General features: G+C 52.2%; 9 protein-coding genes across 9 annotated transcripts; 7 read left to right on the forward strand and 2 right to left on the reverse strand.

Annotated features, from left to right (window-relative positions):
- Nucleotides 1–1,954: 1,954 nt before the first annotated feature.
- BDP81DRAFT_160383 (SGNH hydrolase-type esterase domain-containing protein) lies at nt 1,955–3,716 on the forward strand. Its single transcript, XM_060582024.1, has 3 exons — nt 1,955–2,237; nt 2,303–3,423; nt 3,486–3,716. Exons 1-3 carry the CDS (start codon nt 2,105–2,107, stop codon nt 3,555–3,557), a joined length of 1,326 nt encoding a protein of 441 aa, XP_060448862.1. The 5' UTR covers nt 1,955–2,104; the 3' UTR covers nt 3,558–3,716.
- A 5,655-nt stretch (nt 3,717–9,371) lies between these two features.
- On the forward strand, nt 9,372–10,642 carry BDP81DRAFT_312657 (uncharacterized protein; the record flags this gene model as incomplete). Its single annotated transcript, XM_060583827.1, has 3 exons — nt 9,372–9,548; nt 9,643–9,783; nt 9,836–10,642. The coding sequence occupies 3 exons, from the start codon at nt 9,372–9,374 to the stop codon at nt 10,640–10,642; spliced, it is 1,125 nt and encodes a 374-aa protein (XP_060448863.1).
- Nucleotides 10,643–11,550: 908 nt separating this feature from the next.
- On the forward strand, nt 11,551–13,055 carry BDP81DRAFT_390982 (SCA7, zinc-binding domain-containing protein; the record flags this gene model as incomplete). The annotated part of the gene is made up of 5 exons (XM_060587487.1): nt 11,551–11,578; nt 11,647–11,778; nt 11,844–12,368; nt 12,421–12,597; nt 12,655–13,055. 5 exons carry the CDS (start codon nt 11,551–11,553, stop codon nt 13,053–13,055), a joined length of 1,263 nt encoding a protein of 420 aa, XP_060448864.1.
- Nucleotides 13,056–13,846: 791 nt separating this feature from the next.
- Nucleotides 13,847–15,192, forward strand: BDP81DRAFT_160445 (mitochondrial carrier domain-containing protein). Its single transcript, XM_060582025.1, has one exon. The coding sequence runs from the start codon at nt 14,018–14,020 to the stop codon at nt 15,104–15,106; it is 1,089 nt and encodes a 362-aa protein (XP_060448865.1). The 5' UTR covers nt 13,847–14,017; the 3' UTR covers nt 15,107–15,192.
- An 87-nt stretch (nt 15,193–15,279) lies between these two features.
- On the reverse strand, nt 15,280–16,459 carry BDP81DRAFT_446605 (RING finger domain-containing protein; the record flags this gene model as incomplete). Its single annotated transcript, XM_060592083.1, has 3 exons — nt 15,280–15,786; nt 15,847–16,385; nt 16,450–16,459. The coding sequence occupies 3 exons, from the start codon at nt 16,457–16,459 to the stop codon at nt 15,280–15,282; spliced, it is 1,056 nt and encodes a 351-aa protein (XP_060448866.1).
- A 432-nt stretch (nt 16,460–16,891) lies between these two features.
- On the forward strand, nt 16,892–18,587 carry BDP81DRAFT_160456 (acyltransferase). The gene is made up of 4 exons (XM_060582026.1): nt 16,892–17,358; nt 17,427–17,445; nt 17,506–17,610; nt 17,668–18,587. Exons 1-4 carry the CDS (start codon nt 17,160–17,162, stop codon nt 18,407–18,409), a joined length of 1,065 nt encoding a protein of 354 aa, XP_060448867.1. The 5' UTR covers nt 16,892–17,159; the 3' UTR covers nt 18,410–18,587.
- Nucleotides 18,588–18,764: 177 nt separating this feature from the next.
- On the reverse strand, nt 18,765–19,787 carry BDP81DRAFT_446607 (PHO system negative regulator; the record flags this gene model as incomplete). Its single annotated transcript, XM_060592084.1, has 2 exons — nt 18,765–19,661; nt 19,719–19,787. 2 exons carry the CDS (start codon nt 19,785–19,787, stop codon nt 18,765–18,767), a joined length of 966 nt encoding a protein of 321 aa, XP_060448868.1.
- Nucleotides 19,788–21,388: 1,601 nt separating this feature from the next.
- BDP81DRAFT_458430 (heat shock protein) lies at nt 21,389–23,098 on the forward strand (the record flags this gene model as incomplete). Its single annotated transcript, XM_060593411.1, has 5 exons — nt 21,389–21,554; nt 21,616–21,926; nt 21,984–22,137; nt 22,293–22,462; nt 22,496–23,098. 5 exons carry the CDS (start codon nt 21,389–21,391, stop codon nt 23,096–23,098), a joined length of 1,404 nt encoding a protein of 467 aa, XP_060448869.1.
- Nucleotides 23,099–23,903: 805 nt separating this feature from the next.
- On the forward strand, nt 23,904–26,553 carry BDP81DRAFT_160483 (Poly(A) polymerase central domain-containing protein). The gene is made up of 6 exons (XM_060582027.1): nt 23,904–24,147; nt 24,225–24,966; nt 25,024–25,750; nt 25,843–25,954; nt 26,011–26,155; nt 26,247–26,553. Exons 1-6 carry the CDS (start codon nt 24,002–24,004, stop codon nt 26,301–26,303), a joined length of 1,929 nt encoding a protein of 642 aa, XP_060448870.1. The 5' UTR covers nt 23,904–24,001; the 3' UTR covers nt 26,304–26,553.
- Nucleotides 26,554–26,935: the final 382 nt, after the last annotated feature.

Genomic DNA, 26,935 nt, shown 5'->3' on the forward strand with positions numbered 1-26,935 from the left:
GACTGGGCAAAGAGGTGTCTTTTAAGGTAAACGTGGGAGGCCTCGAATAGCAAGCAGCCTGCAGGTCTGACGTCTTTTGGGCCTCGAATATCCCCGCCTGCTTCTGATACCTGGAAATACATCACAGTGGTCAACCTGGACGGCTGAGGTGGGCACGCAACAGACGGGATGGCCAGGTACGGGGTAGACAAGTACTTCTCTGCCCTCCCGAGGCAAGAGACAACGCGGTAACGTACCTAACGGGTACGACGGCTCGAGACAGAAGGAGATATATCTTGGCCTTGAATTGTCCAACTATCCCGTCATGCTGGACCAGCTAGCGGCACACGTATGCCTCGCAGCCACCGGATTGCCCAAAGTGACGCGCGAGAATAGGAATGAGGGGTCTGACCAGGCTAATGCCATTGTTCTCCAGGCATGTACATCCTAGCAGCCACACCTTGGTTCTACTGTGGTCGGTATCGTTGCCGCAGGTAAGAAACGAGGAAGAAAAAAAAGGTGGCTTGGACATGGCCAAAGCAAGGCAAGGCACGACAGGTTAGAACAGATGCAAATGAGCTCATCTACGACGTTGGATTGGCCGTAGACAACCCGGCACGGAGAGACTAGACGAGATCACGTCAAAGCTGGCGCAAACGGACGAGTTACGGTGGCTCCTGATGTGGCACATGGAGGGGAAGACCAGCCAACGAGCGGGCCTGGAACTAGCGAGTTGATTTGCATAGGTCGTCATCTTGTCCACCAATCTGCCAAGTCAACCCTGTGCTGCCTGCATCTACCTTAGTTTAACGGGGAAGGTAATGAGGCGGGATCTGGCGATCAGCAGCTGGCGGGGTGGACGAGTCTGGGATGAGGAGGAAGCTATGACGTTGAGCGCGGTTGGAAATGCAGTCACGGGAAACCAGGCTGGGCGGGAAGCAGCGATAGGTACGATTACGTCACTGGGCTATTTTGATCGGTTCTCGGAAGGTGCCCACGAATACAATACCCGCTCCCAAGGTACCACTTCAGAGGTCTCGACCTTTTAGCATCTGGCCATCTCATCCTTAGTTACCATTTCAATGTCGAAGGGAAAATTTCCGAATATCAACAGTTAATATCTTACAGCACGATGCACGAATTGGCAGCCAAGGGAGGTAAGCTTTGCATAGGACGCATGTGCGCAGTCCACCTCACCCACCAACTTGAGGCCCCGGACACGCCATCCCGCAAACTGCCCTGTACTGTCGAAGCTTGGCCTTGGCTGTCAAGATGTTCCCGAAAATGTGCATGTCGCTGCTTGCAATTTGCGACGGTAAAGCTGTCTCGCCAGGACACTAGAAGACCGTAGCTCCTCTTTTCACATGCAAGCCAAGTCGGGAAGCCGATAAGCTAGAAGTCGAGATGAAGAGATGGACCGAAGAATGACCAATGCCCCTTGTTCGCACACCATGGCGTCCGAGGAAGAAAGCGTTGGACCTCGCGTTGAACAGCCCCTTGTGAAGCTACATCAACGACAAAAGGGTAGCCTGAGCTGTAGGTAGGATTCCGTTATAACCGACCTCAACAAATGCGACGGACTAATACGGGCCGAAGGGGCCGCAATTCCCGTCCACTCCGGCGAAGACCCGGCTTCGGAGCCGCCTCCGGGATCATGACGCCGGAAATAGAAGAAGTGATATACCTAGGTAGATAGATTGTGAGATAAGATGACAATTGTGTCACCTGCAATATCTCGCCCATTGAGAGGGTGGGGGATACAACCTCTGGGTGCCTGGAATCATGAATGGGAGGACCTGCCATCGGTCGGAAATATCCCTCGTGCAGCCATTCGTCCAAGTAACTGGTCCAGCGCCATTCCTTCCCAACGAGCTAAAATGGCTGAGATAAGCGTATCGTCGGTCACGCTGACGCTGCGCCGCCCGGCATCCGTTGCCGCTGTCTCTAAAATATATCTACCGTTATCTACAACTTCTAGACTACATGTCTTTGTTTGCTCTTCTCGGTGTTTCCTGCAACTCGAACCATACCTCGAATGCATGGATCTGGGTTCACACATCAAAGTTCGCTCTGGCGCGCGGTGATCTAGTATCATTCACATTTCTGTCTTGCCGCGAACTTCAATATGCTTTTCACATCATTTACTATTCTCGGGCTATGCTGGCTGGTGGGAGCTAGACTGGCCTCCGCAGTGCCACAAGTCTTTTACTCCGGAGACTATACCAGAGACCAACATATACTGCTTTCTTCTGACAAAGGCATGGCTCCATAATCCCTTACAAATACTGTAGCTTCTCAGACGGTCTACTGAGACTTTCTGTAGCGCGCTCTCCTGCTTACTTCAAGCACTCACTCTGGAATGACCACCGACAGTCCCAACAGGCGCCTGGTTTTGTTGCGTTTGGTGACTCGTATAGTGCCGGCATCGGCACCGGCGTTGATGGCGTCGAGGACGAATGCAGGCTAGGATCTCACGCATATCCCGTCTTAATCTTCACCGACCTGGCCGAAAGCCAAGCCCCAGGAACAGCAACATTTCAGTTTTTGTCTTGCACCGGGTCTACCACTAGTAATGTTCTATCGGGTGGCGATCACAGCCAGGTCGACAGCTTCAACAAGTCGGTCAACGCTGACTTCGCGGTACTCTCTATCGGGGGCAACGACCTGGGCTTTTTCTCTGTGATGAATGCTTGCATTTTCCGCTTTTACAGCTTCAACTCTGGCAGTTGCGAGACAGCTCTGCAGTATGTCACCGATCAGATCGAGAGTTCGGACTTCTCGCAGCGGCTGGAGATGGTCATTATGGAAATACTGGACACAGTGCAGTGGGAGAAGCGGCCGTGGTTCATCATCACCGTGACTGGCTATGCTCGATTCTTCAGCGTGGAGACCGATGAGTGCGACAATTGTACTCTCGGTGTCTGGTGGCAGGGGCCAAAACTCAAGAAGGACGTACGCCAGAGGATGAACGACATGGTCGTGGCAGTCAACGAGAAACTGAGGAGTTCCATCGAAGCCGTCAACTCAAGGTTTACGACCCCAAAGGTTCTGTTCGTCGATTACGACGCCGAGTTTGAAGGGCATCGTTTCTGTGAACCGGGCGTCATGGAACCAGCGTACAACAGGACCGAGACTTGGTTCTTCCTCGTCGGAGGTAAAGACAACAACCCGAACATGACGGATCCGACGCCGGCCCCGAATCGCACGACAGTGAGTACTGAGGGCGGTGCGAGCAGCAATACCTTGTCTCCGCTGTCACCGCTCGCGGACCCGGAGACATGCCTGGGCCCGGCCGAGAGATCGGGAGACTGGGGTTTGCTGGCTCTGTGTTACATGGCGAGAGCTAAACGCGACTATCCGTCGCTGCAATTTGCCGCGGAGGATGTCATGATTCGGAATTCCATGTGGTATGTCCCGACATCTTATGGGAAAACCTTCCATCCAGTAAGCTTTCGTTCTCCCAGTTTGACAGCTGGTCCTGAAACTGCAGCTGACAAAACTTACAGAGGAGCCTCGGCCACGAGGTGATTAGAGATGAAATCTATAGGATCTGGTCACGACTGGATATGGCAAGGTAGGACTTGCACGCAGTAGTTTGGGGACTGTCACCTGTACAGAACATACCCGGAAAGAGCATATGAATGGGGGGCAAAGCCTATTATTGTCCATCAGATGTCAGGTAACACCACTCACTCACTCACTGTGCTTCGTACAAGATACCAAAAGGCCGCTCTGCCGGGAAATATACGGTTAACTCACTGTCGATCATTTTAACTTCATCTCTTCCCCTTGTATATCATACCCGTTTTTCATAGGGCAAGATATACGCAGATGCAGGGCCACGTCTGCTTCTCACCGGATCCGAGTCGGGGAGATTGTCTGCTCTGGATCGCGGGTTACACAGAAGTTCCGCTCAAATGCTTCAGAGAGAGAGAGACCGGGGCCCATGCTGCAGGGGAAGGTGGGCGGCCCCTTTTGGTGAATGATGCACCCGTTTGGCGGGGTTGTTCTCTTGGCCCGGAGAAACTTTCGGCAAGATGGAAAGCTTTCGTTGGCAGATGCTGTCTTATTTTCAATGTACGCTGATTTATTGAGCTGCAAGCGTGGCAGCATGAATGTCGTTTAGGCCTTTGAGGCGAGGTATCTTGAGTGAAAACGAAGTTGATGTACATTGTTTGGGAAATTTTGGATGGGGTAGGCGGAGGAGCTTCCGAAAAGTGTCTTACGGTCCATCCATTCTGATACCAGGCAGCCCAATAGAGTCATAGACAGACGACAAGCCCCAGAGAAAAGTGGAAGGCTTCAGGATCGCGAAGTCCGATTGTAGTATTCCTCCGCTCCACCTCGTTCTTTTTGGACTGACTGAGCGGTGTCGTTCCGACCGCTGGAACATTGAACATCGCCCCGAACATCGCCCCGAACATCGCTGCGAACTCAACTGATCAACCGAGAGATGCCCCGTCTCGGCCCCAGTCGACGGTTATCGTACCCCTAAAGTCTCCGTTCGGAGCAAATGACTTGGTGTCTAATTTCTACACACTTTTGTGGCAACATGGCCTGCTACAGTTCAGGTAGGAATATACGACAAGAATCCGACGATGCGGATGGGCAAAGGGGGGGGCAAGACTCACGGCAGGCAAAGCATGCCCGTGACACATGACTAGGCTGTATCAGTGATGCTTACGGAGCTTGCGGAGTAGGTAGGTATGGTTTCTTTTGGTTCCAATGTCTCTCTGCATGTTAAAAAGTCTGGAACGGTCGTACACTTTACCCAACTCAGAGCTGAGCCATATCGGGGGTTCCGCCTTTTGAGCTTCAATTATTAATTCACACGTTTTGCCACAATTATACGGATACAGCTGCAGATGAGCATCCTAGACAGTACCGAGTCTGGAATAACGGCCGTTGATGATTCCAAACCAACCCTGTCAAGAGTTCGTCATTAGGCGGTGATCCGTAACCACCAGCCGGGTACCATGAGATCGGCCTTTAAGTGGCATTCTACCTGCTACCTATGTCCTTGACGAGTGGATTTACACTTTGAGACAAGTGCGACAAAGAAGAGCCTGCGAGCACGAGGCTCTGATATGTGTCCGATGAGATCCTTAAGACAGCAACGTATCGAGGTTCTGCTTGGTACATCATCACCACTTTGAGTCTCGATGAGTCTCAAGATACGGTGCCCCCGAGCAGGTCTCCAAATCCATTAGTTGTTGTGCCGCGCAACAGAATATGTCGAGAGCGACGGCATGGCCATCCCATGAACACAACCAAGAAGAGAGAATGTGCCTGATGAGATTGTGGGTGTACACTGCAGCCAGCAATGAACATGGGATTGATGGTAAACGTGTAGCCACAGGGTACTACGGGATATCCGTACAGATGGCAACTTGGTTTGTGTTGCATGCCTACTGTACGGGCCTGCATGTTGCACACCCAACCCTCGGCCGTGACAGCATACTGGTGCAGCACATCCCCGATGCGCGGGCAGCGGGTTCGAAATTCTCGGGGTGCTATTCGTGCCGTAAGGGGAGGCGGAGGGAAGCCGATGGACGAGCCGGGGGTGCAAGTTGAGGAGGAGCCTGATGATTGATCGAGATTGGGCCGTTCATCTTGATGGTCCACTTTCTGACGGGAAACGGAGAACTGCCCGGGCAGCACGGCCAGCAACTTTCGGGAATAATGTGCCTCGCTATGGTACACACCGTAGGTAGCCGTACCTCGTACCTGGTTCAGGCATGCTTGATCTCTGAGGTGAAGATTGTCAAGAACCCGTACGGAGTACAAGTACTTGAGTGTGCTGGTGTCGAATAGTAGCCATTGTCAGCACTATCACTTGTTCTAACAATTATTGCTTTGCTACTGTACTAATCACCTACGTACGGTACGGTAGTTTATCCAGACGATACTGCACTCAGTGGTGAAGGGGACCATTGCCACATGGCACGAACCAAGGCACAGAGTTACGGCCCCCGAGACGCGGCTTAACCGGGGGAATGTTTCCTGCACAGGCGCTATTTCGAATACAGGCAAGGTAAGGGCTGCCGTCTGCATCGTCTTGATTGGCAGCACCAGAGGGGGCCACGCTAGGAACTTACCGCTGGCACCCCACGCACGTTTTACATGGTGATCCAGCGAAGGGGGCACGGAACCTTGTGCTGTAGGTAGATAGTGCTGAACTGCGAGCTCTGTGTGTGCCCAGTGCCAGGAACATGCCCTCCATCCTCAGTCGAGGGCGTTTTCACCTGCCTAGAGTAGGTGAGCGGTACATACCTTGGCCTGCTTGGCTTGCTCGAGAAAGAGTCAGATAGAAGAAGAAGAAGAAGAAGAAGAATGGAGCGTGCTTGCGTGCCTGCATGCCCACGTTTGACACATTTACCCTTGCAAGTGGCAAGAACATATCGTATGCCAAAGAGGCTTGGGGTACTGAGTCCGAGTGTTGAGCTCATCACTTGCAGGTTTCCGGGCTGCCACGCTGCATGACTGTTTGTTACACGCCGTGGGCTAGATCGTCCGTACGATGATCGAGTCTATAGTGCAAGGCGAGAGAAGTTGAGTATTGAAGAACCTACTCCGTACTTACTCTTCCAATGGAACTCGACCCAAGGTCTAGGCTACGGGCACCTGCGTCAGATATTCGTGTCGATGGCCCGAGCCCCACGTCATCAACGTCAAAACGGACAATGCCCAAGCTTATTCTATGCGCAGTACCTATCTGTCCTATCTGTAAGCAGTCGACGTGAAGGGCAAAGGACTTTGGCTCACAACCAGCCCACGGCTTAAATATCATAGATGATGCCTAGGGTTATCTGGAAAGACTACAGTAAAACGAGGGTGGGAGGATCCAACAACTTGCTGCAGCCTACCTTACCTCTGTGACCGACCTTTCGGAAACTTTACAGTCGTTCTATGGAAGTACCTTACTGGGATTCTGACATAATTACTACCTTCCTTCGTACGTGCCTCACGAATACATTACATACATAGCAGGTCGGTGGCTCAAGCGATCTTTCCTTGTACGGAATTATAGAGGTCCAGTCAACTGAGCCAAGCAGCATGGGGATCCCCCAAAGTACTGGATACAATGACCGCACTAACGAGGGTTTTGGGTCTTTGGGATCGGGTGACAAGGGCAAAGACTGGGGCGGGATTCGATGACAGATCCCGCTGCACTCTCCCGGAGCTTTCTACCAAGTCCGAGCTACTTCGTACACTGCTGCGCTCGCTGCCACGCTGCGTCTGAAAGTGCGAAGTGTGCGAAGCAGCCAAGGTCCAGTCCCCAAGTCTCCAATATCACTCTGACTCCAGTCTCCCTCCCCCTTTCTTCCTCACTCAGCCTCTCCCACCGGGCACCGATCGACAAGTGGACAGGTATTCGTACGTCCATGGTTTGATTATCAATTAACTTTGCTTAGGTACCTTGCTTCATGTTGTCTTGCCGCACAGCCTTTACCTCGTACAGGCGCAGCGAACATGCTAATGCAAAGCTCTGACGTCTGCGGTCCGGTCCCGCCCACTTCTCTCTCCAGCATTGGATCTGCTGCTGGAGGAGCATAACTTGCCCCTGTGCTAGGTATCCCAAAGGTAAGGATACTTGAGTCTGGGTTGCTTTGCTTTGCCTAGCGTGAGGTACCGTACAGTTAGTTACAGTACAGACTACGGATACGCGTCTAGAGTGTACGAACATTCACACCACTGCTTCCCTTCCTCACAAATGCCGTACTTCTTCTCATCCTACCTCCAAATCCGCTTTCTTCTCATTTGTTCACTCGCATTTCCTTTCTCGTACCTTGCCTTGATTCTCCTGTTTATGGCCATCGATTCAGCCCACCTATCCTCTCTCAGCCTGGTCAATCACAATCTGGAAGACTAGTCACCGAGGCGGAAAACAAGACACTCTAAAAAGCCTAGAACTCAGACTCAAGCCTTCCATCCGCCCTGCCTTACAGGCTTCACAAGCATTGACGACTCAGCTGCTTTGTCCCACCCCGGCCCTAGTGTCATTTGGATACGCGACGGGAGCTTCCAAGCCTGTGTCGCCTGCGTTCCCCTCTCTCACTGAACTCAACTAACGCCTTTCATCCCGCATACGTAGGGCTCAAGGGCTCATTAGTACGAAGTACCTATCTTACCTTACAGATACTGCTGTTCCTCTTGCCTGTTCACCCCTTCATTTTCTGTTGCTCGTGCTCCGCGCAAACGTGGTACAAGGTTGGGACAGCTCCCAAAACCTCCACTTAGCAACCCCCCAGTCCTCTACTACTAGACGCACCGGCCGTCCTTCTTTCCTAGAAGACTTGTCGCGGTCCCATCTATCCATCCTTTCCTCTCGCCTCGCCCACTGCCCGCAATTCGCAGCCTCTTACTTCTCAATCTCCAGGCACATCCGCAAGACATCGGTTCACTGACCGTTCTTGTCGAGCTCCTACAACCGCTCGCCCGTCCTGATTCTCTGCCCGCGGGGTTGAGGCAGCGGGATTCGGATGGCATCACGCTGTGTTTCGAACGACTCGTGATGGACCGAGTGCTCCAGCGCCTAAACCTGCTTGCATCTCTTTTTAACGAACCACTAAAGCCAACAACAAAACCATTCTCTGATCCCGCGGTCTTACCAGACCTAGGTTCTTCAAACATCCACCTCGAGAATGGTCTACTGCGGCAAGGCCTCTCAGGGCTGTCAAAACTGCCGAACCCGTCGCATTAAGGTGTGTAGCAATGATCCCCTAAAACCCCCGAACGGCTCTTTGGAAAAAGGCTCTGGCTTGGCAATTCTAGGTTTCAGCTTCTTCGCTGGACAAAATCGCCCAAAACTGGTCCGTTGTTGACAAAGTTTCCCGTCATAGTGCGACAAAGTGAAACCCGAATGTTCACAATGCATCCGCGTGGGCAAGAAGTGCCCGGGGTATCGAGATCAACTTTCGCTCATGTTCCGCGATGAAAGCACCAAGGTTATCAAGAAAGCACATGCTCAATGGGGAGTTACCGATGGTGCTGAGAATGGTGCTGAGCGCGCCTCGGCCTCGACGGCTCCGTCACCGCCTGCTTCTTCGCCCGCTTACAGCCGGAAGGGCTCGCCAAATAGTACGAGGGCTGCATCACGATCAGGAGCCGCGAACGTACCTTCGCCGGCCTCAAGCTCGGCATCCGTTTCCGCCTCGCCTTCGTCGACGCACCGCTCTGCAGGCTCTTCATCTCCACCAGCCCTCCCAGCTGTCAAGGAAGAACACAACCGCGAGTCCAGCCCTCCGACACTCCAGATTGGTCCCACTCTCGAGGAACAGGGCGTGCAGTTCTACGTCAATAGGTACTTGATAGGGCATCCGGATGAACCCAAAAACGGCCAAGACTTGAACACTGAGGGGTGGATATGGCATCCAGCAGTACAAGACGTCATGTGCGCTGTTGGCCTTGCTGGCCTGCACAACCTGACTGGTAACCCCAAGATGATGTCTACTGCGCGAGAGAAGTATGGCTCAGCACTACGACATACTGGAAAGCTGATCCGGCCTCCGCATACACCGAGCATAGATGTGACGATGAGGGCCGTGGTGGCCCTCGCCATGTTTGAGGTTCGTCGCCCACTCTCTTCTCTCTACTAGGGCCATGCGTCTTTTGCTTGTTACTGTTGTTCATGTTGGCTAACCTGGCTTCTCGATCGCACAGGTCGTGAAAGGAACGCATCACTCCACAAGCACCGTACACGCCCACGTTATGGGCGGAGCTGCGTTGATGAGAAGCTGGTGTCCCATGCCTAGTGCTCCTTTTGCAGGCTTCAGAGCCTTATTGCAGCTTTGCTTCTCAATGGTAATTGCCCCTGATGATTTGATTTGTTCCGTGAATCTGACTTATTCTGCAGTTCATTCCTCTACACGTTGCTGGCATGCCCATGCCACCGGACTTTTACGACTGGGTTTCTTACGGTTCGCAACTCCAGCTGCCCATCGACCGACCATCGACCGACCTAGCCGTTCTGATTGCTCGATTCGTTGAAACATCGTCGATCATTCACAATCATGTCATCAGTGATGGAAAACCGAAGACGGCCAGCGTGATTCAGCAGCTTCTAGATCTTGATAAAGATTTGGCCTCGTGGGAGAATGGGCCGGAGGGGGATTGGATCTACCGCACCGTCCACGTTACCCATCTCCCTCCCAAGGCGGTATTCCAGTGCGAATACCACAAATACCATGACGTCTGGACCGCTCGAATCTGGAATTACTACCGATGGTGCCGAATTCTAGTCAATCAGAATTTGCTGGATCTGACGAACAAGAATCCGGTGTCCAGTTTATCGCTGGTATCAGCGGCTACGCGGGACAACTTTTTGAACTTGATTCGACATTTGGCGAGGGATATACTTGTTAGTGCGCCGACACATTGGCGACATCCGGCCCTAGACGGACCGGCGCAAATAACAGTGGAAAGTCCCGGCGGAGGAGGAGCTGGATCAGCAGGACTGCCGGCGTTGCTCTTCCATCTAAAAGTGGCGGGCTGCGCTCCTGGCGTGCCCAAAGAATACTGGGAATGGGCGTTGGGAATCATCCAAACAATTTGGGGCGACATGGGGATGTTGGCCGCACGATCGATGATGGAAGCCATGCGAGCACACGAAGACACGGTGCTGAGAACTGGGGCAGCTGGAATTTTGGCAGACGACTGGTAGACGGGGGAACCGGAAAAAGGAAATGGCGCAACGGGATTGGGTATAAGGATGGGTTTTGGTTTTGACGGCTTTGCAAGGGTCTGGAGCAGCGGTTAGGTCTGGCTGGGTGATACCATCGGTTTTGAAGCGGATATCTTCTCCCGAGCTGCATGAAAAATGACATGACAAGTTGATGAAATCTTAGGTGTGAGAAATATCCGGGAGCAACTTGGTGAGCGGCAGACCAAGTAGGTGGTGACTTGCAAGAGTTCTTGACGAGGTAATCCTCGACGATATAGCCGATGAGTTCCAATACTATCAGCACTTCGCAATGTTGATGACAACTTGAGTACATTGTGCTGTGATAGTTCTTCACAATATCCATTTGGTGTGAGGTGGCAAATGAAAAACAAATAGTCCTTTCTTTCGGCCATATTCGGGGTGGAGGTGAGGAACGATATTCTGATATATCAACAGTGCGTAATGACTTGGGGCACAGTCGACTAGCACGGTCCAAGCGGGAGATGGCCTATGAGCTCTTACATGTGGAGACCCGAGGCTCCCACGCGTGACCTCCACTGGGACAGCCCCCGTCTTCCTACCTTACCGAACCAAAGGCGGCCAGACGACGACATTCGACGGCTACGACAGGGCCAGGGCGCGGCGCATCGCAATTATTCCATCAGCCATCAAATCAGTATTGCCTGCTATCCGATGAGACATTCAAGATTCCTTCCAAGTCTTCTGCCATGAAGTAACCCTCACGGGCAGAGTTTCATCGCCGGACATTGATATCTCGCGTCTCCGTCGCCAAAGTGGCCCATCGCCACCCACATCACCCTTAGAGACCCCTCCATCGCGATCGCATCGCTTTCAGCCGCCACTACCGCACCAAACCACCTCACCAGGCGTGGAAGCCTACAGAAACGATGGCCGCTGTTTCTGATTCTAAAAAGAGTAATGCGCCCGCTTCTCGAACTCCAACGTAGGTGTGACAATACGCTGACCATAGCTTGTGCATACAGACGACGAGCAGACGATCAAAGTCGCATCGAAGAGGGACCCCAAAAACAAGCCCGATGGCCCTATCAAGCTTAAGAAACCTGCGCCCAAGTATAACAAGCCTGGAAACTGGAGAGAAGGAAGCATTGTCGAAGGTGAGTCGACCTGGACCGCGTGACGAAAGCTAGACTTGGGGACTGATCGATGTGACTACCACCAGAAGATAAGAAATCTAAGAAAGACGAATCCGCATCGATATCAGTCGCTTCTCCCGGGCCCGTCGTTAACCCCCTCGATGACATCGCGCGCGAAGCCTTCGCTACTGGCCGGCCGCTGGAGGATACCCCTGACCTACAACAATGCAAGCACTGCAAGAAGAGCATCCTCAAAACAGCCGCCAAGGCCCACATCGCCCAGTGTCTCAAGCTGAAGAAGGAGAAGGCGCAGCGGAAAAAAGAGGCCAGAGAGGCCCGCGAGCGAGCCAAGGAAGCTGCACGTGAAGAGGAAGCTAGAAAGGCAGACGAGGATCCGGATGGCAAGGGCGACGATGACAGCGATGGCGACGAAGATGCCGGCGACGGCAAGAAGGCTACCGGCAACAAAACCGCAAAGAAGACTGGGGGGAAGAAGACGGACGGCGATACCGGCAAGGGCAAGAAGCGCAAAGCGGACGGGGACGCAGAGAAGGGGCCTAAGCAGAAAAAGAAGAAGGAAGAACCAAAACCAAAGGCCCCGAAACCGAAAGGTATGGAATGTGGTGTCAGCGGGAATCATCTCTGGTTTCTAACTAGGTATAGGTCCCGTGGATGTTGAACGACAATGTGGTGTTCTGTTGCCCAACGGACAGCCTTGCGCAAGATCTCTTACGTGTAAGAGTCATAGCATGGGCGCAAAACGCGCCGTTGCTGGTAGATCTCTTCCCTACGACATGCTTCTGGCGGCGTACCAGAAGAAGAACCAGGCCAAACAGCAGAGTACGTGGTCCCTTGAACAATTTAGGGAGAATTTTCACTGACAACAAATCATCACAGAGGCTGCTCTCGACGCCAATGCCCCGTTAGAGGACGAAGACGAAGCCAACGCCGGGCCGGTCGACTCAGACGAAGAGACGGCCGCTGTTATGAGTGCGCTGGCGCACTGGAATCCGCAACCCGTGGTGCCGCAGCCAGTGCTCATTCCTATCAAGAGGCAGTATCAACTCGCTCGACTTCACGAGCAGCTGCAAATGGCGACGAATGGTGGAAGGACAAATATTTTCAAAGTCAACGGCTTTGGGGCGCAGAGACTGCCACATGGTCATCCGGGACTTAACGACACGGAGGACGCGCCAGGCGAGCTTGAGGACGTGAACTTTGGAGGCGCCCGCAGGTCTTCCAGCTTCAGCATCCAAAGCCACCCCCAGCGACGGCCGTCTGTAACAAGCAGAGGATAGGGTGGTGATGGCGTGAGCGTGGGGAAGAAGCTCACCTATCATGTTCTCCAGACACTTTTGTCAGGCCGGGGGTACCGTTGGATTTTCTTGTGGGATGGAGCGGCCTCTTGCAATTTTTACGACAAGGACGGACGGCGTTATGAATTTAGGCGGTATACCAATTGGTCGCAGCTGGAAAGAAGTTGCTTCTCTCTCTTCCCCCTTTCTCTGTTTCTCGAATTGCTCATTGGTTTCTGTTTCAGCAGCGGCGTTTGGTGGTTTCTGCACTAGGTCTCTCGCTCGCCGCTACGTATGGCGAAGTAGCAGCGAATGTGTGTATACATATGAAGGATGCGTTTCGCATGTAAGACGCAAAGAATGACAAGTCAAAAAAAAAAAAAAACTTAGATCTGCGATTTCCAGTTCATGAAAGCATGAGGAACAATAATGAAGTTGAACCCCGCGTGCCGTGGCGTAGAAATGCCATCCAGATCCAACGACACGAACCGTCAACTGTGAGGCATGTGATATAGAGCTGGGATTGAAAAGGCGGTGGGTCTGTTGTTCTGCGCATCCAAAGCTACCCCCGTCTGCGGATTAGCGCCGCTACAACACTTTCACGCGATGATGACGTCGTTGTAGCCAGGCTAGTTTACCCCGGATTTTCGCCGTGACCGCAAGCACTATCGGCGCCGAGCTGACCTCGGTACTACCTACACATCTGCCCCATTGACGAAGGGGTTCCGTCTTCGATCTTTGAGCTCGTTGATCTCTGCTCCTTGCCACTTACATGATATCCGTCTTGCATTATATACTGTCTACACTCCACGCGTCGCATAGAACAACAAGGATCTGTTGAACTGCGCCGACCTGCGGTGTCTTCCGCCTCTTTGTTTTTCTGGTTACATTTGCATGATAACTACTCCTCGTTGTTGAACCAGACTCGTCCATCCTTCCAAATCGCATACTACTCTTCCAAGACCATGGCGCCCGCGGGCGTCCTCGATGCCCTCGGCCACGCCCTCGCAGGCGCTCTGGGAACCGCCCTCTCGACAGCCGCAGTGTATCCCCTTGACCTCGTCACCACACGCCTCAAAGTCCAGCGGCAGCTACGAAGCGAGGACGCGATATCCGAAAAGGACCAGTACAAGGGCGTGGTGCAAGCCATGAGGGCCATCACGGCGCAGGAAGGCGGCATATCGGCGCTCTACACGGGTCTCGCCCAAGACGTCTTCAAGTCCATCGCGGACTCGTTTCTCTTCTTTCTCTTTTACGAGTACTTTCGAGGTACGCGCCGTCGCTCGCGTGGAAATCGGCTGTCGGTCCTGGACGAGTTGGCGGTGGGCGCGTTGGCGGGCGCCTGTGCGAGGGCCTGCACGACGCCCATTGCGAACGTGGTCGCGCGGAAACAGACATCGGCGATGATTGAGGGCAATGAAGGGGGCGAGGACGCGTCGGTCTGGGAGATACTATCGTCGATTCGCGCAGAGAACGGCGTGGCTGGTCTCTGGGCCGGTTACTCTGCGTCGTTGCTGTTGACAATCAACCCTAGCATCACATTCTTCCTCAATGACAAGTTGAGAAAGACTCTACTACCGGACTCGGACGAAGTCACGCACAACACCCACACTATATTCCTCCTCGCTGCTGCGAGCAAATCCATTGCGACCATTATCAGCTATCCCATACAAACGGCCAAGGCCAGACTGCAGATGCGTGGTACTGCTTCGCCGCGGAGGAGTACCGATTCCCAAGAAAGACCTCGTGCCGAGGACCTCGGCAAGGAGCCTTCTATTCCAGGTGCGCTGGCCAAGACTAAGGAGGCGCTTAATAATAGCGTGCTCGCCATCGTCTTGTCCATTGCCAGAACTGACGGAATGACGGCCTTATACGCCGGGCTCCAGGGCGAAGTGCTCAAGAGCTTCTTCAGCCATGGCCTGACGATGGTATCCAAAGGCGTCATTCACACGTTTGTAATTCGTCTTGGTCTTCTGTTGGTGTCCTTATTACGGAGACAGTCGCGCGATGTTAAGTTGCAGCACATGAGACGGATTTTCTTCAGACTTCGATGAAAGGATTTCTGTTCATTTTCTCGTCGTTCCGAGGCTACGAGGGTTCAGTGCTGCGTAACTGTCTCTGAGAGCATGCTCAGGCATGCAAGACAGTCATTTCAACGAACAGCGCATGGACGGTGCCGTCTCCAGTTCATATGAACCATGATGTGTAGGTCATGGGCAAGATGGTGTTAGCATTGGAAAGCGACGCCGCTCCTTTCAACCTTGCTTGCTCCTCGAGCGGAGAACCCAGTGCCCTCGGATCTGAGTTCTATCAACCCAGCAAACTCCTGCTTGGGCTCTTTCTGCTTGCTGTCTGGACGGGCTGCCGGAAGCCTAGCATCGCAAACATAGCAAGCATTTTCTTGCGGTGTCATAAACTTCGCAGCGCAGTTGCGGCAAATGACGTGGCCACACTTCTCGGCCATGAGAGGTCGCGAGGCATTGCCGAGTGTCTTGACACACGATGGGCAGATGCGCCGGCTGGCATTGGTTTTCGTGTCGATCTCTTCTTTGAATTGGAGCGAAGTGAGGCTCTTGAGTGACAAGGAGTGCCGGGAATCGTCTGCCGAAGCCGGGCAGATGGGCGCAAGCTTAATCTTCTTGGGAGCGGCTGCCAAACCCTCTGCCATACGGGCTGCATTGGCGTCCGGTGTTTGCGATGGCGTCCAGAAGAACGGTATACTCTCCTTGGATGCCTGAGTGGAATTAGCATGGAACAATTGCATAACCTTGGTTTAGGGTAGATGGTAGCATACTTTCTCGTCTTTAATCAATTTTTTGGCCTTCGTGCGATCCTCCTTGGCGATTCTGTCCAGCTCGTCCTGGTCCAGCATGAATTTCCTCTTTGTAACCTGAATGTCTCTGGTGGGGTTGGCGTCGGCGCCCTCGACGGCCGTCACTTTGGTCGGTAGACTGGATGAGGAAGATGCCGTCGCAGCAGACGACGGTTTCAACCCTGCTTGAATACTTTCAAAGTCCTTGACAGCGCGTACTTGGGCTTCGGCATCCTGTTGTGCTTGCGCCTCCAAGGTCGCCTGCTCAACCTTCTCCCGGGCCTTTTCTTCGCGCTTGATCTCCTTCTTCTGCGCGAGCAGGTTGGCTACGGCGCACTCTCGACAGAAAATATCGCCGTGACTGCATGAGACTGGGTCCCTGGCTATCTCAAGGCAGAGATAGCAGGAGCCAAAGGGGAGAAAAGAGTCTCGCGACAAACGGGCTGAGTTAGATGCCCATGCAGCCTTGGCCATATCACGCTCGTAAGAGGTGAAGACGGCACGCGACGTATTTCGCTTGCCTAGATGCCGTTAGAACTATGAGCAAATACATATAGGGGGGTCGTCTTGAAAGTTGAGGCTTACTGTGTGCCATGGTTTTGCTTGTGACGGGGAACTTGGCGATACAGATAAATCTGCAAGAATCGACCAAAAAAGGTTGTCAACCCTGACGTTACAGGCGTAGTATGAATGCTTTGCTGTTCGACGACTTTGGGTTATCGATTTGGTTGGTTTGAGGAATGAAGTAGTCGATTGTGAAGAAGTCAAGTACTAAAGCAAGGTATCTGAATAGATGAGTGGGTAAGGAAGTTGAGGCAGGTAAGGATACCATTGTCTAGGCAAAGCAGAAAGACACCTCCAAATGACAGGGAACATGGCCCAGGCGCGCTGAGCCGTGTCCGCGGTACGGATACATATGCACATATCGAGCGTGTCTACCCTCTTAGCGAGATGATCGTTCTACAACGACCCACTCTAATGTAAGGCAGACAGCTTTTTTTTCTTTCGATTCTCATCTTGATTCCAATCGACGGCCAAACTCGGAATGCCAATGGCATATACGATCTTCTTCTTACTGTTCATACACGGCGTGTGAAATTTTTGTCAATTACCTTTCCTAATCACGTGTTTGTCATTGGCCCGAAGCGGTGGATTTATGACGCGGTTGATTCGCTCCAATCACCGTGTCACCTACTGTCACTCGGTCACTTTTCATCCCTTTCACTCTTTTCACCAGTTCGGGCCGGGGAAGGTCAAAGACTGTTTTCACACGCGCTCCACACTCGTAGGAAAACATGACAGCCTTGGAGGAGAGGCCGAGTGAGCCAAGTCTGCCATGGCGGATGGCGTCTTCGGCTATAATGGGCCTCACTGGTGCCATCTCTCGAGCCTTCTTATACAGCTTTCATGACGTTCAGACCGAGAACCAAGCTCGTTTCTTAGAAGTTCTAGACAAGCGTCGAGCAGAGACCCCTGAGCGTGGTCTCATCACTGGTACTTCTTGCCCGTTTTCCTTTTTCTCTAAGATGACCGAAGTCATGACTGACAGCCATCAATTGTAGTATCAAACCACATCAGCGTGTGAGTTATTTAGAAAAGATTCTGTCTCTCGTGTCGAGCTGATGAATCTTGAATCAACAGTTTAGATGACCCCTTAATTTGGGGTGTGCTGCCGCTCAAATACAATATGTACTCTCTGAGCGCGAGATGGGGTCTAGGTGCTCACGACATCTGCTTCAAGAACCCGTAAGTAATACCATCTTTCAGTTTGATAACGAGGAGCTACCCCTAACAAGATAACAGTGCCTTGAAAACTTTCTTCACACTCGGCCAGGTCTTGCCGACATATCGCTTGCTGCACTCACCCTATGGCGGCTTATTCCAACCCACCATGACCCAGGCGATTCGCTTAGTATCCGGCCCCGGAGCACTGTTCCCTTTCAAAGCGGCCTTTGAAGCTGGGAACAACGAGACCTTCTCCGCGCCCACCTTCTACAGAAGCAAACACGGCGCGTGGGTTCACGTGTTCCCAGAAGGCTGTACACACCAGAACCCCGAACGGACCCTCCGATACTTCAAGTGGGGTGTCTCACGGTTGATCCTCGAATCCGACCCGGCTCCCCAGCTCGTTCCCATGTTCATTGACGGTTTCTCAGACATCATGCCAGAGGACAGGAAATGGCTGCGATTCCTTCCACGCATCGGCGCCAAGATCCGCGTCTTTTACGGCGAGGCCCTTGAAGTGGGCGAGGCTTTCAAAGAGCAGCGTCAAAAGTGGAAACGCATTGTGCAGAAAGAGGTGGAGGCCCGAGGCAAACCATTGAGCGTCGGTGAAGTACTAGAGTCCCTGAAGGACCATCCCGAAGCGATTCAGCTGCGTATAGAGGTCGCCAAGACTGTCAGAGACATGGTACAAGAGTTGAGGATAAGTGCGGGTTATCCTCGAGACAACCCGGCATACGCTCTCGCCGAGACATGGGAGCGCGAGCCCAAGGACAAGCAGTTCAAGAGTCCTGTAGATGACAGCCTGGTTCACAAAGAATAATGACACTTCGACTTGGATGGCGGCTCATAGAGGGCACGCCATGTGTATAATCTTCCACACCTTTTAAAAATACAATAAGCGGAACTCTTGGAATGCATTCTTTATTACTTGGTTGCGAGTAATACTCGCGACTGTCATAATCATCCTCGATTCCGCACACAACGCCGAAAGAAGCGCAGTCCTCAGTAACGCCCGCAATGCCCCTTGGCAAAGCCTGCCAACAATGCCGTATCCTCCACCATGAAGTTATCACTCATCGCTGCCAATGCCTATGATGCATAGCAGATCCCCGTTCCTGTAAACCCCTAAACCACAAATGCATGCGGGCGCCTAGCCGCGGTTCGAAGCTCGAGAATCAGTAATTTTCGTAAGACCCTTGTCCTGGGTAGGCTCTAGCTTGTGCTTGCAAAGCTTGCTGCTGATGCTGTTGCATGACGATATCGTTGAACCAGGGATGCTTGAGGGCTTCGTGAGCACTGATGCGAAGTTCGGGGCGTAGCTGAAGCATTCTTTGGAGCAGATCAATGCCCGTGGGATCAATCTGAGGAAGAATCTGGCGAAGGTCTTGGGTGGCGTACATCTGGAAAGTGGGCTTGTACTCGGGGAATTGCGTAATGCCAGTCCAGGTTCGTTCGGTTGGGGTTCCCATAATGCGGAAAATGCGAATGATCTGGTCCTCGTTTGTTGTGCCAGGGAACAGCGGTCTGCCCGTGTACATTTCCGCCATGATACAGCCCGCAGACCAGATATCAATGCTAGTGTTGTACGTTCTGCTGCCCAAAAGGACATCTGGTGCACGATACCACAGCGTGACCACCTCGTTTGAGAACGTGTTGACGGGAATGCCGAAGGCGCGAGCAAGACCGAAATCGCCAAGCTTCAGTTGTCCCTTGCCGTTAATCAAGAGGTTCTGGGGCTTTAAGTCTCGATGTAAAACTCTGTTCTGGTGGCAGAAGTCGATGCCTCTCAGCAGTTGATACATGAACGACTTGATCTGGTGAGGCTTGAGGGCGCCTCTATCGCCATGGGTGTCCATGTATTTCTTAAGATCACCATCCATGTATTCAAACACCAACATCAGCTTATTCTCGGTGTGAATAACATCGTGAAGGGCGACAATGTTCTCGTGCTTCAACTCCTTCATGAGCGAGATCTCCCTTATCGCCGTCGAGGGGGTGCCTTCTTCCGAGTCCAGGTGGATTTCTTTGAGGGCGACGAGCTCTCCTGTCTGCCGATTGCGACCTTTGAATACCTAAAAATAAACAGTCAGTCTCTAAACAAATGAAGCTGTGGAACTGAAAGGGCATACAGTGGCATAGGTGCCCTCGCCAAGCTTCTCAAGCTGCTGGAACGAGCTTGGGTGTCTCTTGCCGTCCATGTCTGCTGGTGGGAGCTGACAATGATGTTGAGGATGTGGGTAGTGCGGAAGGGTTTCGCCGTTATGAACGGGTCCGAAGAACAAGGTTCTGAGGCTCGGCTTGAGATCGTAGAGGCAGGCGTCGACGAGGCTGGCTGGGAGAGGGAAAAAATAGAGAGCTGCGATGTGCGCTGGCTCAAGATGTGTGCTGCGATAGGGGCTCGCACGACAAGTAAGGTTGCCTGAAAACTCTGTATCTGATTTGCTTGGAATCAACAGTGTGATTTGTGGTCAACTGCTAATGGTATGATCAAGCAATAGTGCAGTGCGGATAACCAAGTGTCTGTTCAAATTGTTGTCGGAGCTGAAAGAAGTGACGACAGAAAGTGGTGCGGAAGCGGCGTGGTTACTGTTGGGTCGCATTCAGCCTGTCGGTCGACCTTGCACCTTGCGGAGACGTGAAGAGGAGACCGGGACCCCACCACCTACTACCCAATTTTGCTATCTTGTATCCGTACCGGTGCAGTATTAAGGTACATTTTTCCAAGCTACAACTGAGACAGATTTTAGAGAAAGTCCAACTTGATTTTAAGAGTATAATGAAAGAAGAAGATAAAATAAATATGTATATATTTTTAGGAAAAATAAATGCCAAGGTACATAGTATTAAAATCAACATCACTTTCTTGCTGTGGCAACGTGTACCTAACTTAGCGCGTTATAAAGGCAAAGCAAATCAACGGCTCTCACCTTAGGTACCTAGGTTCGGCGCGTGGGCAAGGGACTGGTGACCGACCAGCTGTTTCCCGCCGCCCCCATTCTCCATTATCACCCCGCACTAGTACAGAAGGAGTCACTCGCTCCACTTGGGCCTCTTATCGCCTCTCCACCCTTGCGGGATGACCTTATCGCCATCGGACCCCTCTCGTGTCGTCGGTCAACGACACTACCTAACCTTCCAGATTACTTTACTTCCCTACCCTACCTTACTATCTCGGCCTGGCCTTCCGTCAACGCTACTAGATGCATAGGTGGCGCTTGAAAGCCCTACTGCGAAGCTTTTTCCAATATCAACGTGAACCACATATACGCTCCAACTAGTAACGATCTGATGATACTATCGCGTCGATATGCGACCCTTAGCTGGATGCGACTCGTTCCCGGGGAATGTCTCCTCAGGTGATGGGGCCACCGAAAGCCTCGCTTCGGCTTCACAATCTACCGCCTCACAAATGTCCTTCATCCTCGCCGACGAAGCTACCATGGAAGCCTCCTTGCCATCGCATTCCCTTTCTGCTCATCGACTGCGTGAACAGCGGAAACAAGCTACATCCGCGACCCCCGGCGACGGATCAGCGCAGAAACGTGAATCTGGCACAGCTCCACCACCTACTCCGCGATATACATCGTCTTTACAACCCCATGATGTCGTTTCTCATCGGCCAAATTGTACCAGCAATCCATCACCAGCGGGTATACAGACGCCTCCTCCACCGTCTCTGTCTCAACCTATGACACCCATACTCTATGGCGTGTCAGGACCATGCTCCGCTATCAGCAGTTCTTCGTCGCGGCCCACCTCGCTAGCTGGATCGCTCTCCGAATACCAGGAAAGCTTTGTCATGAGTGCCTTCGGGACGTCGGACGCTGGTCGCCCCCAAAGCATATACAGTGGCGAGGTTGCTCAGCAGTTCATTATGCCCACCATCAACGTCCTAAGTCGGAGACCCTTCACAGAAGCTGGGAAGGGCCTTGGCAGGCTTAAGCTTCTCGTAGCTGGCAGATCAGGTATTGAATGATGACTTGCCTCCAATAATGATGCATTCGCTAATAAAACATGTGCTTCCAGGCGTAGGGAAGACAGCTTTGATCCGAACTATAACACAAACTTGCTCGCACATTGTACACGTTGATCCTACTGTGCCGGTAGCAATGGCGTCCAAAGGTTTCCTGCCAGAAAAGACGATGCCGAATAGTCCTCCAATATCTCAGGGCACTTTTCAGATCACGGAGACTTTAGCCAGCACCAAGCCGTACCCGTCCTGGTGGAAAGATTCGGCCTTTACATCCCCTGCGCCCACTCCGAGTCAACCCGAGGACACAGTATTAGACAGAAACATATGTCTTGTTGATACGCCTGGATATCAGGAAACATGTCGCGTATGTTCTGCGAGTCTTCCATCTTCCACGAGACACAACGAGCTAACGGAATCATAGCCTACAGATACTGTGGGCCAAGTCTCACAATACATTGAATCGTACCTTCAAAAGAGTCGTCTCGACGGTCTAGAGGACCCCGATGTTCTAAAAACAATCAGTGGAAGTGGCGGCTTACTTGTTGACGCAGTGCTCTACATGATCCCCAGTTCAGGTAAGAGCCTACATTATCAAGAGTTGAAAGCACAAACACTTAAGTGCTTTTAGGCCTGTCCGCGACTGATATACATTATCTCCGTCAACTGGATGCCCTGACAAACATCATACCACTCATCGCGCATGCCGACACCTTGACATCGGAGCAGACAGCGGCAACCAAGAAACACATTGCCCAACAATTTGCTGAGGCTGGCCTCGGGTTGTTCTCCTTCGATCCCTCGACGACTAGTGTGGGAGAACAACATATCTATGCTGCTTCTAGCGAGTTGGGATCAGATTCTGAGGTCATGGACGCCAGTCTGCTCATGAGCTCCGAATACGTGCAACCTCTTGTGCCCTCCGATCTCTCACAGCTAATGGAAAACATATTTTCCGCGAATGGCGCAACTTGGCTTCGCCATGCTGCAGCAGCAAAGCTTTTGGGTTGGCGCACTCGTCATCCTGGCCCCAGTAACGTCTCCGGCTTCGCCTCGAAGTCAGAAGGTTCAAGGGATATGTGGTTGATGCGTCCTCGAGCCGGATCACTGACGCCTCTTGCCATGAGTCGCGTTCAAAACTATGCTACTTGTGACGAACGACTCTGCCGGGTGCAACTCACGAACTGGGCGGCAGATTTACAACGTAGTCTGGCCAACGAAAAGCGGGTGCAAGAGCGTAGGGCATGGGAGCACGCGGCTATGTTGTCGAGGGAAGCTTGGAGAGATGGCCGCTCTACTTCTGGCGGTGATAGCGCAGATATGGCGTTGACAAGAACTAAAGGAAGGGGTGAACGTCGGCAGTCCCTTCGGAAGAGGAGACACAGTACAGGCTCTGGCGTAGACTGGGGGCTTGCAAGACATCAGGATCCTTTGGGTTTGCTTCAGCTCAATGCCGACTTTAGATGGCAGGGTTGGAAGACGTTGGAAATGGTTGGCGGCATTGGAATCTTAGGAGGTTTGGCGTGGTTACTTGTTTAGAGTCGAAGGCGGCAGTACTGGATCGATGATGGCATCTGGAGAAGGCGTTTTATCTGAAATGATAGTGACTCTGGAGCATACATACCCTACTTTATTCGGCACGCGCATGGACTGACCAAAATATCACTCACCAATGGTACCTCGCTTTAAACGATGGGGTTCGTTGAAGTTGTGACCTGGAGAGCCTGAGTGCACTAGTGAAGCTATCCAATCAACTGCTACATGGCATTCGTACAACCGTCTCCAGTTTCTCTCTAGGTAGTTCTGCTCTAATTCTACATTATTTGTAGGCGGATATGAGGAAAATGGGGCTAACGTAATATATAATATATTACCACTTTTTTATAAAGGTACGTATAGATATATCGACGCCATCTTGCAGTTGATAGGATAGTGAGGTTCGCCCAGTGCCTTTGAGTCGTGATGACATTGACCACCCTGAACTTGAAAGGCCCACTGCCCAGCATAGAAAGTGTGTGGGTCGGTTGTACTACCATTCATTGGCTAATTGAAGTCTGCCTGCTTTAGGTCTGTTCTCCACTGTGCAGACGCGCCTGCTTTCCCGGGTTACCACTTGAACAACCTTGACCATCTACCATACCTTGCCTTACCTTACTCAGACCTTTGTGCCTCGCGTCCCAGAGGTGAAAGGTACTAAGCTCTTCAGCTGCAAGGTACTTGGCGACCATCTAGTTTGGGCTAAGTGATCGCAGCGACGCCTACTTCGGCTTGGTTGTTTTCGCAGCGTAAGCTTCCTTCTCGACAACCTTTTCCTTTATTGATTACATCTTCTTTTCTTATCCTCCTTCCATCGCCAGGTTCGCCCAACCGTCGCTTCTCCAGCTAGGCCAGTCCTTCTGTGTTTGCTTATCGTCTCTATTTCTTCCAAAGCAACAATCAGTCATGGCTAGCGAGGAAAGACCTTTGGGCGTGACGCCGCCCATCTCCACTGCTCTTCCCACTGAGGCGGAAATCCAAGCTAAGGAAACGCTCTTGCAAGAGTTGAGGAAGCAGAATACCTTCGAGAGCGCTGCGGATACCGCAAAGAGGCAAGTTTTCCATCTTTTGGCAGACAACTGGATGTTTCATGCCTGTTCTTGCTAACGATCTGCGTGGTTGAATATAGAGAGGATGTTCTCGAACATCTCCAGCTGATATGCGACGAGTTCGTGAAACGAGTGGCCCGGAAGAGGGAGGCAGGCAACGAAGCTCTCATCAGAGATGCCAGGGGAAAGATCTTCACATATGGCAGTTATCGTTTGGGCGTCTTTGGTCCTGGCTCCGATATCGACACGCTCGTCGTCGCCCCGAAATACGTTACCCGCGCCGACTACTTCGAAATCTTCCCCAACCTGCTGAAGGAAATGGCGCCTCCTGGTTCAATTACAGACATGGCTGTCGTAGCCGATGCCTTCGTTCCGATTATCAAATTCGAGTTTTCCGGCATCAGCATCGACCTGATCTTCTCTCGCATTGCCATGCTAAAGCAATTAAACAAGGAGTTCAGTGTTCAGGACTCCAGCCTGCTTCGAGGGCTGGACGAGGCGGAGCTGCGATCGCTTAATGGCACACGAGTCACAGACGAGATTCTCAGCTTGGTTCCCGAGAAAACCACCTTCAAGTTGGCCTTGCGTGCTATCAAGCTCTGGGCACAGCGCCGGGCCATCTACGCCAACATCATGGGATTTCCTGGTGGCGTGGCTTGGGCTATGCTGGTTGCCCGCGTCTGCCAACTATACCCCAAAGCCGCAAGCTCTGTAATTGTCAACAAATTCTTCCACATCATGCGCCGCTGGCCATGGCCACAGCCTGTCCTTCTGAAGCACGTGGAACCCGGCCCGTTGCAGGTCCGCGTTTGGAACCCCAAGGTTTGCACTCACTACTTCCCTAACCCTGGCTCCGTATGTGCTAAACTCAGCATCTAGTTGTACAAGGGAGATCAGTTCCATCTCATGCCCGTCATCACCCCCGCCTACCCTTCCATGTGCGCCACTTACAACATTACCCGGTCAGCAATGACTGTCATCTCGCAAGAGCTCTCCAGAGGGTGCGACATTACCGACAACATTATGATGGGCAAAAGCCCCTGGAGCGATCTGTTTGTCAAGCATACCTTCTTCACCAAGGGATACAAGTACTACATCTCAGTCATCACTGCCAGCACAGACAAGGAAGCACACAAGATCTGGTCAGGCTATGTGGAATCCAAGGTCCGTGTTTTGGTTCAAGGCTTGGAACAGCACGCATCGATAGCTTTGGCCCATGCATTCAACAAAGGTTACGAGCGTCGGCACAGATGTGCGAACGAGGGAGAAGTTTCCCAGGTTCAAGCTGGAAGTTTCTCGTTCCTAGCAAAGGACAGCGACATCAAACAAGAGGACATCAAGGAAGAGGTCAAGGAGGAGGTCAAGACAGGGGTCAAAGTGGAAACGGTTGACACGAAACCCGAATTGGGAAGCATCCCAGGGCTCAAGACGGAATCCAATGACATACCTGGGCTTAAGACTGAAGATGAGACACAGCCAGGAGTGAAGATGGAAGGAATCAAGCCGGAAGGCGATGAGTCCAATGCTCTCAGTCAGATACCGAAGCATAACCCTTACACCGACGTCTTCACCACCACGCACTACATCGGGCTGACCCTCAGCGACGGTAAGTCCGCTCACGACAAGAAATTCGAAACCCGGGCTCTTCACGCTTCCCCCCCTGTCTGGCTCAAAGTAGCATGGAAGCTGACTATCTAGGCGCGAAATCACTTGATCTGTCTTATCAGGTCGAGAACTTCAAAGCTCTATGTACGCAGTGGGAGAAGTATGATGCGACTCTCAACTCGTTGAATGTCCAGCATGTGCGGAGGTAGGCGATACAGACAGATATGCTCCCTTTGATGGTATTCGCTAAGTTCAGGACAGCTTCAACCTTCCCGACGACGTCTTTGATCCCAACGAAACGAAGCCTCAGAAGCCTCAGAAGAAGCGTGTCAACCCGAACATCAATCCGAACGCCAACCCGAATGCGAATGGCGCAGCACAGATTAAAAAGAGGAGTGCTTCAGAGGTACTGCACTGGTTTAGTTCACGGCCACGCCGGAGGGCTCATCGCAAGATCAGCGAAGCTTTGGTAAGCGCATGGCTGACACATTGAATAGGAAAACCAAGAACCACCCGCCAAGCGCCAGCAAGCTTCCGTCACGGCTGCCGGTTGAGTATGGACTTTGGACGCAAGCGTACCATACCATCATGCTCGACCCTAATTAAGAGTCATGTCTTACTGCGTCAGCATTGGTAGCATCTTTTGCCTCTGATCCACTGACCAATAGGCCAATTCACTTCTTCAAGTTTGACGTTCTCTAACGCGGACTGTCTCGTACCGTACCGAAAACTGGATAACACACCCAGAGAGAGAAAGCGAAATAGACCAAAAAAAGAAAAGGGGGGCGGATGGGGAAAGAAAGAAAAAAAAGATATCCATCGACGACCTGGCAGTATTCTGCTGCCATTATGTCCGCGTTATTTGCAAGACCCCCCTTCTAGTAACCCGGCTTAGGTGGAAATCACAAACGAAAAAGCAACAGTATACCTGATATGTCTTATGGGCTTTGGTAGGTAGCTCGTTCTGGCCTGAGACGAGCGGAGACTGCTAAAGAGCATCAGGAACAACACTGTCGCCCACGAGGATGCACTTTGGGACACGTACGCTTTGTAATGCGGGGCGGATTCATTTTCTCTATGCTTCTCTATGCTTCTCTACCCACACGCGGGCAGACCACTGGGTCAAGGCGAGGCCAGCTGGATACTAGATACCATCGGTTTAGAGGATTGACTATGCTTTGTCCCC

Source organism: Colletotrichum phormii, assembly GCF_030913505.1.
Source record: "Colletotrichum phormii strain CBS 102054 chromosome Unknown BDP81scaffold_4, whole genome shotgun sequence".
NCBI classification, from domain to species: Eukaryota; Fungi; Ascomycota; class Sordariomycetes; order Glomerellales; family Glomerellaceae; genus Colletotrichum; species Colletotrichum phormii.

Bases quoted from the DNA above. Each gene is read 5' to 3' on its own strand.
- BDP81DRAFT_160383 (XM_060582024.1), top strand. From the start codon at position 2,105: ATGCTTTTCACATCATTTACTATTCTCGGGCTATGCTGGCTGGTGGGA. The intron at 2,238-2,302 runs GCATGGCTCCAT...GACTTTCTGTAG, and splicing joins ACTGCTTTCTTCTGACAAAG to CGCGCTCTCCTGCTTACTTC. The intron at 3,424-3,485 runs GTAAGCTTTCGT...CAAAACTTACAG, and splicing joins ATGGGAAAACCTTCCATCCA to AGGAGCCTCGGCCACGAGGT.
- BDP81DRAFT_160483 (XM_060582027.1), top strand. From the start codon at position 24,002: ATGGCTAGCGAGGAAAGACCTTTGGGCGTGACGCCGCCCATCTCCACT. The intron at 25,955-26,010 runs GTAGGCGATACA...AGTTCAGGACAG, and splicing joins AATGTCCAGCATGTGCGGAG to CTTCAACCTTCCCGACGACG. The intron at 26,156-26,246 runs GTACTGCACTGG...CACATTGAATAG, and splicing joins AAAAGAGGAGTGCTTCAGAG to GAAAACCAAGAACCACCCGC.
- BDP81DRAFT_160445 (XM_060582025.1), top strand. From the start codon at position 14,018: ATGGCGCCCGCGGGCGTCCTCGATGCCCTCGGCCACGCCCTCGCAGGC.
- BDP81DRAFT_160456 (XM_060582026.1), top strand. From the start codon at position 17,160: ATGACAGCCTTGGAGGAGAGGCCGAGTGAGCCAAGTCTGCCATGGCGG. The intron at 17,611-17,667 runs GTAAGTAATACC...ACAAGATAACAG, and splicing joins GACATCTGCTTCAAGAACCC to TGCCTTGAAAACTTTCTTCA.